The 9,758-nt window shown below is 39.8% G+C and overlaps 1 protein-coding gene across 1 annotated transcript; it reads left to right on the top strand.

Moving 5' to 3' along the window:
• Positions 1-732: 732 nt before the first annotated feature.
• NDUFA4 (NDUFA4 mitochondrial complex associated) lies at positions 733-4,260 on the top strand. Its single transcript, XM_068674040.1, has 4 exons — positions 733-893; positions 1,525-1,613; positions 1,951-2,011; positions 4,045-4,260. Exons 1-4 carry the CDS (start codon positions 852-854, stop codon positions 4,099-4,101), a joined length of 249 nt encoding a protein of 82 aa, XP_068530141.1. The 5' UTR covers positions 733-851; the 3' UTR covers positions 4,102-4,260.
• The last annotated feature ends 5,498 nt before the right edge of the window (positions 4,261-9,758 follow it).

The raw sequence follows: 9,758 nt of genomic DNA, 5'->3' as shown, positions 1-9,758 counted from the left end.
AACCATGCAATGACTTGTCAAGTGTATCCACACAAGTTGCCGGCCGTGGCCGGCTGCCAGCATTTTGTCTAGTGCAGTTATCTGTTAACTAGATTAAATGGGCTCTGGCAAATTGAAAAAGGTTGGATAATTGGATGACAAGCCAGGCACCAGGGGATTTTCAGAACTTGTCGTGACTGGAACGATCCAAAACAGTTCTTGAGGAGACGCAGAAGCCAGCTTGTGGAAGTAGGAAGTGAAATAAAGCACGCCTGCTTACATATATTTATTCTCTGCCATTTTATTTTTTTCTTACGTCAGAATTGTACTTTAATGCTCATTCACCCCAGTTGTGTTAGGTTACTCTGCTCCTAGGCTAGGAAAGGCACTGTTTTCCTCAGGTCTGAGGAACACTGATATTCCCTCCGCCTAGCACACAACCCTTAACGCCTGGCCGCCAAGGATCTCATTCCTCGGGTAACTTTTCGTGAAAGAAACCGCACATCAGGGGCACTGCTGAGCTCGCACCCTCACAGGCGCAGGCGCCGCTCGCACCTCGGGCCGAGCCCAGCGGGGGCGGGTGGTCCGCGGGGTGCCCGGGCAGGTGCCTGCAGCCCCCCGGGACGGCGCTGCCCGGCGGGCCGGGGGCCGCGCTGAGGCGAGGGGCGCGGGGCGGGCTCAGGGTTCGGGGCGGCGCGGCGGGGCCGGCGGCGGCGGGCTGCGAGCAGGCGAACGGCGGAGCCGCTACATCCGGGCTGCGGCGGCGGGCACCTGCCGCCCGGGGGCCTCGGTGACATTGGGCCTCGGCGGCGGGGCGGGGAGGGCGAGCTGCGGAGCCGGGCAGGGAGAGGGGACGCGCGCCAGCTGCCGCCATGTTCCGCCTTATGGTCACCCACGCCAAGAAGCACCCCAGCGTGAGTACCGGCCGGGCGGGGACCCCTGCTGAGCTCCGCCGCTGCCCGCCTCGCCTCTCCTTCCCCCCCTCCATGTTCTCGCCTTTCTCCCTCCATGTCCTCTCCTCTCCTTGCCGCCTCAGCGCCCTGGGCTGTGCCCGGGTTGCCGGCCTCTGCGCGCCCCGCTGCTGCTCGGTGAGCGGCGGCCGCGCCGCTTTTTTTCTCGGCTGTGCAAGGACCTGGAGCTGCAAATCCCGAGGTGTCGCTGCCATTCCTCTCGGGTGTCCTTCTCCTTAACCCTCGGCCCCTTTTTCTTATGTTACCACCGGGGGTGCAAATGGCGGGGCTGTTGTGGAGGAGCGGGCAGTGGGTTCTGAGAAATGTGCTGCTGCATTGTACTGCCGGCTGCGGATGTAGCAGCATTTTCTCCGTGTCTTTGTCACTGCAGGTAATTGTTGTTCTCAAACCGCAGCCACGTCAAACCCCAGCGACGCTTCTCTCAAGCCCCAGCACACAGGGAGCTTGTGTCAAGGTTTTAGGGGGCCACAAAACATGGGAGCTCATTCTTTCATTTGTCATTGCTGTAACCAGAAATGTAATAACACTATTTTGTTGCATTGCAGTATGTCATTTGAAGCATTTCTTGTTGCAGTTGATCCCTCTGTTTTTGATCATTGGATCAGGAGGCGTTGGCGCAGCCCTGTATGTCATGCGTTTGGCGATATTCAACCCAGACGTCTGGTATGTATAAAACAATCCACGGTGTTAGTTTTCTTAATGCTTATATTAAAGTAAGCTTCACTGCCTTTGTTTTTATGCTTCTGGAGCTCTTAATATATAGCTCCATTATTATTGGCGACAAATTTGTAGGGTTCTCTTGGATTTAGAGATTTGATTGTATGATTACCCTACCATGTTTACAGACTCCTGACAAAGGACTATCTTTTTTTGGAGAAACTTATTAAGATAGATGACCATTTATGGCCTAATAACCCTAATATATGTACAAATTTTATTTGTTCTGAAAGTACTGTGATTTTTCTCAACTTGGTCTAATATCTTGTATGTTTCTCAATAGCTGGGACAAGAAAAATAATCCAGAACCGTGGAATAAACTGGCTCCCAATGACCAGTACAAGGTAAAACAAAAACCACAGATTTTTAGGAAACATCATACCAAAAGCATAGCTTACTGCTTTAGAACATTTGGATATATTAGAAAGTAACGGTCTAAATGACATATGTCATGCAGCAGAGGAAATACATTTATCTTCAGAAGTCAGAGCAGAGGGAGCTGTTTGAGATTTAAAACTTTCTTAGAATTGGTTGTTAATGGGCCAGAAGGAGTCGCTGTACAGAAGCTGTTAGATATCTATTACTCTCTAAGAAAGGTATTATATGCCAGTGGAAGACTATACTAGCACATAATGCTCAGAGAGATAAAGTACAGGGAGAAGAATAAAGCATTTTAAGTTTTGAACTAAAACTTTCTAAGTTCTAAACTACTGACCTCTAACTGTGGGAAGCAAAGCAGGATAATGTCAGTGTTTAACATAAATGCTAATTCAGTTCTACAGCCAGTTGCTTGAAAACAATTGTCTGTAAGTAATAGATGCAGGAAAATGGTTCTTTAAGTAATATTCAAGATATTTCATTGAACTAATGAGAAAGCATGGAAAGATGTGTAAAGCAGATGGTAGTTTAGTAAAATGGGGTTCTTCTACTTAAGATTTCTGTTGAGGATGGTTTTAAGACTATCCACAAACTACTAAAAAAGCAAACAAACAGTTTCAGTGTCAAGTGTCTTAGTATGCCAATCATTTAAATAAGCAAAAAAACCACACCCCAGAATAAAATGTTGCAGTTCCCTTAAGAGGAGGCCAAGAAGAACATATTCATTTTCATTGCTGTTTCCGGAATGTTGCCTTTCTTAAATATCTAAGAAAGGCAAATTCAATGTTGTGCACAGCATGAATTCTTTTAAAGAGTGCATGCCTTCTGTGGCATTCTCAGTCTGTCGTAGCATACAAACACAACCTCAGGGTTTACCATATTTGGGTTTGTGTATCACTGTGGATTTTTTTTTTTCCAAGACTGTACTGTGGGAAATGAAAAGGCAAAAGTTCTGAATTGTTGGTGACTGTTGTGTAAAAAGCTCTGATAAAACAGCAAGTTGCAGCTTTTGATGAAATTGCATTTGTTTTGTAAACTTTCTTCTCTTTGGAAAGGCTGAGGAAGTCAATATTTCAAAAGAGAAGAGTTGAAGGAGTGATGATTGCTGTGTGAGTTGCACAGAAAGCTGTAATTTGAATGTGTTAAAGCAATCTTAATTCCACTCTCAGCTCTGGGCTTTTTTTTTTTCTTCATATGAAGAAGTTAAATAAAATCGAGTTTGGCCTTGACTAAAAGTAGTCAAACTAATCCACACATTCTAGTTTCCTTTCCTTTTTTTTCTTTCTAAGGAATAACTATAGCATCATGTGCTTGACATCAAATCAGGCTGGATGCCAAATATACCTTTAGTCTATTCATTGTCCTCAGTGACTATCTGGACTGTTCTGAATGGCTTGCAGCGGTATGCAACTTTGTTAATGTAAATTGAGTGTGCAGAAGGATCTGTCCTTAGCTTCCTTCTTTGTTGTTACATCTTGAAGTTGTAGATGCATTTACTTAAACCAAATTTGGCTTTAGCAGTGCTATTGTAAATGTTCACATTTACTATCCTTTGTGCTACTTATTTATTACAAATTAGATGTTGTCTTCATTATATAGGAACACAGATTTGGGGCAAAAAGGATAAACCAGCAGTACTGTCAGGATTTCTTGTATATAGACTTTAAAGTCTGGGGATCAAAGAAGAGATTCTTCATGTTTTTCTTCAGTTGTAGACACCAGCACTGCCTCATCTCAAAGTTTATAATAGTGTATGCAGAATGAAGATAACATAAAAAGTTACTTCTCCTGAAAGTTTTTTTTTTCTTTTTTTTTTTTACTTATTATTCTCAAATTCTCTATTGCACAGACTTAAACTATGATTTCAGTTTCCTGATGTGAGTTCAAATGATGCATGTTTTATAATAAACATGATGGCAAATGATATTTTCTGTGGAAACGTTATCATATCAAGCTTCTAATTCTAATCAAGATTCATTTCTTTTCCTCTCTTCCGTAGTTCTACTCGGTCAACGTAGACTACAGTAAGTTCAAAAAGGACCGCCCTGACTTCTAAGGAGCACGATCATCTCCATAAGCCGCACAGAAAGGTCTTCCGGAAGCCGTCCGCACAGTTATGCTTTATCATCCAGGAAACATTCAAACTTGCCTCACACTGCACTTGATCACCTGTTCAGAAGTGTTTTGATGGGGTTTAATAAATGTCTGAAACTTGGAGTGTCTTCTGTTTGCTTTAATTTCTCAAAATTAGGACACCCAGACATTAACAGTTGTACAGTCAGTCCAATAGTAAGCAAAAGCTGATTCACATTTGCTCTATAAGTGAAGTCTTGACACGCTTTATACGCAGTCTGTTGACTTGAAATAAGTGATTGCATGTTCATGCAGCATAGCACACTGCAAGAATTTAAGAGTATAAACACTATATTTTTAATTGCACCTACATTTTTCAAGTTACCGCTATAAGAAGTTTTGGTAGCAGACAAGTTAATGCTAGGAAGTCATTGTTGAATGGGGAACCAACAGATGTTGCCGTATGTTCATGAAAACAAAAGCCAAGTTCTTCTGGGGACTGGTGTTTTGTTTTGTTTTGACATAGTTCGTTAATAAACAAGAAGCCAATTTTGAATAGTAAAGAGAAAATTCTAGGAACATAATCGAGATGTCCTGTGGATCATGCCTTTCAAGGTTGTAAAGTGTACAATAAGCAGAACAGGGCACCAAATTGAAGAAGTAATTACAATTTACATAGAAGAACAGAAATTATCTTTCAGAAAGGGCATGTCCTCATATTTTAGCTGACCCTTGATTTGGAAAGGCAGGAAGAAAGAATCTTTGCATGTCTTGTTTATGGTAGGTTATTTGCTTTTCTGTAGACAGCTGGTATTTCCCTGAATCAAGGATGTAATTTTTGACTACTGAATGTAAAACAGCTGTTCCTATCTTGTGAAATTTCAAGTTCTCTTAAAGTGAACACTACTGAGAATGGAGATAACCAGATAACCATAGCCATTAGTATAAATATTAAGTGCAGATTCCAAGAAACTAAGCAGTGAAAAATGTTTCTGAACTTTAAAATTTCAGATTTTATACGGAAAACCTTAGCAATCAGTTGGATGTGGTTTATCTGATACTGATTTAGACTTTTTTGTTATGTACCTTTTTGTTACGTGTTGGTTTCAGTTTTCGTTTGCTTATTTGAGATGGTCTCATAGTGTATGAAGGAGTATGTGTTATGTTTGCAGTGGTGAGCAAGGTGTAAGTGACTAAGATTGTTATATAATCTTAAATATTGTTAAAAAATAGAACATTCTGTTGTAACAGTTGTTCTTCATTTTTAAAAGTATGTCGCATTTAAAAATAGGAAGTGCTTTAACAACTTCCTAGTTGGCAATCCTGTTGGATTTTAATACTGTAGCGTCAAAGTGTATATAGTTTATGTAAAGGCTTGGGGAAACTAATATCCAGGAAATAAACCTGGTTCCTATTAAGGTGAAAGGAGAGGCTTTTTTGGTCACAGCTGAAGAGAATATAAACTTCAGGTTTTTCCTAATAAATCCACTTAAGAAAAAGTAAATTGTCCTTAAATCTATTTAACAGAAGTATTTAAGCTGTTTAAAGCTTTAAATATGGATTGACTAGAGAACAAAGAGGCAATTAATTCAATTCTACATCCTCTGTTTCTTCATATCGGTGCTATGACAACATGCATTGTTCATCTAAAAAAAAGTTCCATAGTTTTTTTTTATATATATTTTCTGATTTATTTATACATTGATAGATCTGTCAGAGTAATTGAATTCTGTAATGTTACTATTACCTCAAATAATTTTAAAATCATCCCTCTCTCTTTTTTTATTTTGTGTGTATTGTTTTTATTAAAATTCCAGTCATGCAAGGGCTTAAACTTGTGCTTACCTTTAGCCATCATGAGTTTCTCCTGTGGACAGATGAAATACTTATTCCATGTAAAACCAGACTTCATGCTTAGGCTTAGTTTGTAATTGCTTGGTTGTGGTTGTGGCCTATCAGTAGCAAGCGTTTTTTTGTTTGTTTGATTGTTTGTTTGTTTTATGTGTGTGTGTGTTTGTGTTGTGTGGAGTGAGAATGGAAGGGAACCGTTTTCACAATTTGGCAATATTCTGTCTGCATTAGAATGCTCAGCCATCTTATTTAAAACTGCCTTTTTCTCCTTCATGAAGGCGAAGATCGTATTCCCTGAAGAAAGCATGAAGAAACAATTCCAGTTTGGGTTTCAGTACTCTCTTCTTTTTCCCCTGTACTCTATTAGCTACTAATGTTCATCGTTGGCTATTAACTTTTAAGAAATCACTACATCCCATCATTAGCAAGAAAATTGGGTTCCTTCATTAACACAGTGGCATGTAATTTTGCTTGGGCAAATGTCACATTATCTGAAAGAGACTGATATTCTGCTGTCCTACATTTCAACAGAGATTGATACATCTGTTGTGCTGCTGTTTGTGGTCAATTTTTTCACAGTGATCAGTGTAGACCTGGCCTGTGTGTCTTGTTAATGAGCCACGCACAGAAGATGTGTCCATTATTCTCGGCATACAGCAGGTTGCCTGTCACTGTCAGATTTCTGTTAACACAGTAATTCTGCAGCTCCTCATCAGTGATCCTGATAAGCAGCTGGGTGATCAAATCTGAAATAAATTCTGCCCACCTAGGACAGAAAGAATTACAGTTTTCCATTTTTTTTGCACATGAACACATATTCCATACAGCATGTCATAATGTATTTCCTTTTATTATATTTTTAGTACAGTCAATAAGTACAATTTACGTTACTCATGAGCATAAAATAACCAATGGCCTGAAAGAAATTAGAATAGTGTACTTGATATTAAAAGATTCATTTAAATTTTGCATAGGATTGCTAGCCAAATGTCATCCAAGGAAATACATTTCAGATCTGCTTTACCTTTAAAGTTAGTTTGGTGCATGACTATTGAATGACCTTTAAAACTAAGCAAATGTGTGTTTAATTTTGATTGGACTGTAATACTGTGTCAGAAAGAAAGGCTGAAAGCTTATTACAGGAATTTTAAAAAAGATATTTAGAACAGAGAAAGATTTATTGAAAAAAAAGTTACAGATATTTGCATGTGCATACAGATATTTTTTCTACTTATTAATGATAAAACCAGCCTTACAATGGAAGTTACTGTATAAGCTAGAAAACTCTTCCTGCAGTGCAAAGGAAGCACAGATCTGTGAGAACTCAAACAAACAAAAACAACATTTTTTTTGTATCTTTGTCACAAGTGATAGGTTTTTGTTGTTGTTGCTTGTTTGTTTGTTTTTTTTAATACTATTTAATGGAAAAGCTTACTCTTTGGTCCCCTCTTTTGAAATCCTGGAGTTGGTTAATTTCATGCTTTCACTTATGAGACAAGATCCATCCACTTCATTGTAGAAGTGGTCTTGGCATCAGCATTTAGTCACAAGAAGTTCCTATGAAGCCCGAAGCATCTAATCTTTTCCTCTGATCTTTAAGCTTCTTAAGAGTTTGTCTCTGGATACCACTATGACAGCATGTTTCCCAAATGTGTGTTAATCTAGTGCCATCCAGCTTGGATGGACTTTGTTTTTGTTGTTGTTTTTTAAGCATTTCAAAATATTGTTATTTGTGATTGGTAAATCTTATTACTTTCTTAGTAAGTACAACATCAGGCTTTTGCTTACATTTTTGAAGTCATTTAGAAGGTACTTGTGAATGAACTGTAAGTCAAGGAAATGAAGAGCTTTTCTTTCTACTACACCAGTGTGAATAATAATAATAATAAATAAATCCAGTAATCTATGCTACAATCTGCAAATTAAAATTTCAGTTTCTGAAGAACAGCTTTAGTTTGTTTCTCATTGGAGCCAGAAGGCAGTATTTCAGAACCACTTTCTGAAAAGTGATGCTCGTGTGTGTTCAGTGAAGAAAAGTTTTTTTTTTTTTTTTTGCTTCCTTCTCATTTTTAAAAGTTTTATATAAAATTTAAAAATCAAAAAGAAACTAAGAAGTAATTTTTAGACTTTCTAAGTTAATATTATTATCACAGTTACTAGCAGAAGAACCTGAGATCACATTTTACTTGCTCTATTTTTTCTTCCTACTTGCTTTTGAGTTCAGTTAAAATCAGTATCACTTAGATAATGTGAAATGAGAACTTAAGTATGCAAGTCAAAGCAAGAACAATGCATTCAAACTTTTGATAGTTTGCTATCAGCATTTACCTGAAATTCATAAGCTACTGGAACTGATATAAGACTGGCACATGCTGCAAGAGATAGCAAGTTCTGAAAATGATCAGAAAATAGTTTATTAACATATAGCAATGCATACATTACAAAGGAGAATAAAAATTCTACTGGTAATATTCATGACTATTGGCAATGCTTTATAACTTAGGCACCTCAAATAATGTTTCTAGGGTCATTAATTTGAATTACTTTGGACAAAATAATGCACTATGCCATTTACAGTTCATCACTCTAATGTAAAGACAACTGTTTTAGTAGAACTGCAGAAGGCATAACCCAATAGACAAATTTATAGACTTTTTTTTTTCCACATTGGAAGTAAAATAACTATGAACATGAAATGTTTTCTAATTTTAGTTTCCTTACTGCAGGCAAATGAAACAAACTGCTGAGAAGGTAATGAAAACAGATTACTTAATGGTGAAAAATCTGAATGCCATTCTTTCTCTACCACTGGTGCCACTGCTGGAATTTAATGGGGTGGCACCAGTGTGTCTGAATGAATATTTTGGTCATAGACATCTAAAAACGGCATTGAATTTAATAAGATTTCCTCAATACCCTTCCCTTCCCTTCCCTTCCCTTCCCTTCCCTTCCCTTCCCTTCCCTTCCCTTCCCTTCCCTTCCCTTCCCTTCCCTTCCCTTCCCTTCCCTTCCCTTCCCTTCCCTTCCCTTCCCTTCCCTTCCCTTCCCTTCCCTTCCCTTCCCTTCCCTTCCCTTCCCTTCCCTTCCCTTCCCTTCCCTTCCCTTCCCTTCCCTTCCCTTCCCTTCCCTTCCCTTCCCTTCCCCCTTCCCTTCCCTTCCCCTTCCCTTCCCTTCCCTTCCCTTCCCTTCCCTTCCCTTCCCTTCCCTTCCCTTCCCTTCCCTTCCCTTCCCTTCCCTTCCCTTCCCTTCCCTTCCCTTCCCTTCCCTTCCCTTCCCTTCCCTTCCCTTCCCTTCCCTTCCCTTCCCTTCCCTTCCCTTCCCTTCCCTTCCCTTCCCTTCCCTTCCCTTCCCTTCCCTTCCCTTCCCTTCCCTTCCCTTCCCTTCCCTTCCCTTCCCCCTTCCCTTCCCCTTTCCCTTCCCCCTTCCCTTCCCCCTTCCCTTCCCCCTTCCCTTCCCGTCCCTTCCCTTCCCCTCCCTTCCCAACAGCAAAACTCAGTATCAATAGAAAAAGACAGAATTTCATCCCAATTTCAAACTTCTTACTCCAGTACCACTTACATCTCGTGATAGTCTACAGGATTTTGATGGAGTGTTAAGGGGATAATTGGCTTCAGATGTTGTTCTTTATGATCTCTCTAACATTTAACTAACTAGAATTTTGGAAGCTTGTGGGAAGAAAATCTCTGCAGTTGAGATGCTGCTCTTAAAATGACCAGGGCTCACTGAAAGTTTTCTGCATGTGCAAATCACACCTTTCTCTCTGCTTTATAAAAGCCCAGATAAATTCAG

Source organism: Anas acuta, chromosome 2 (genome assembly GCF_963932015.1).
Source record: "Anas acuta chromosome 2, bAnaAcu1.1, whole genome shotgun sequence".
Classification (NCBI taxonomy): Eukaryota; Metazoa; Chordata; class Aves; order Anseriformes; family Anatidae; genus Anas; species Anas acuta.
Note: the sequence above shows the minus strand (reverse complement) of the source record. Positions and strands in the feature narration are given on the sequence as shown.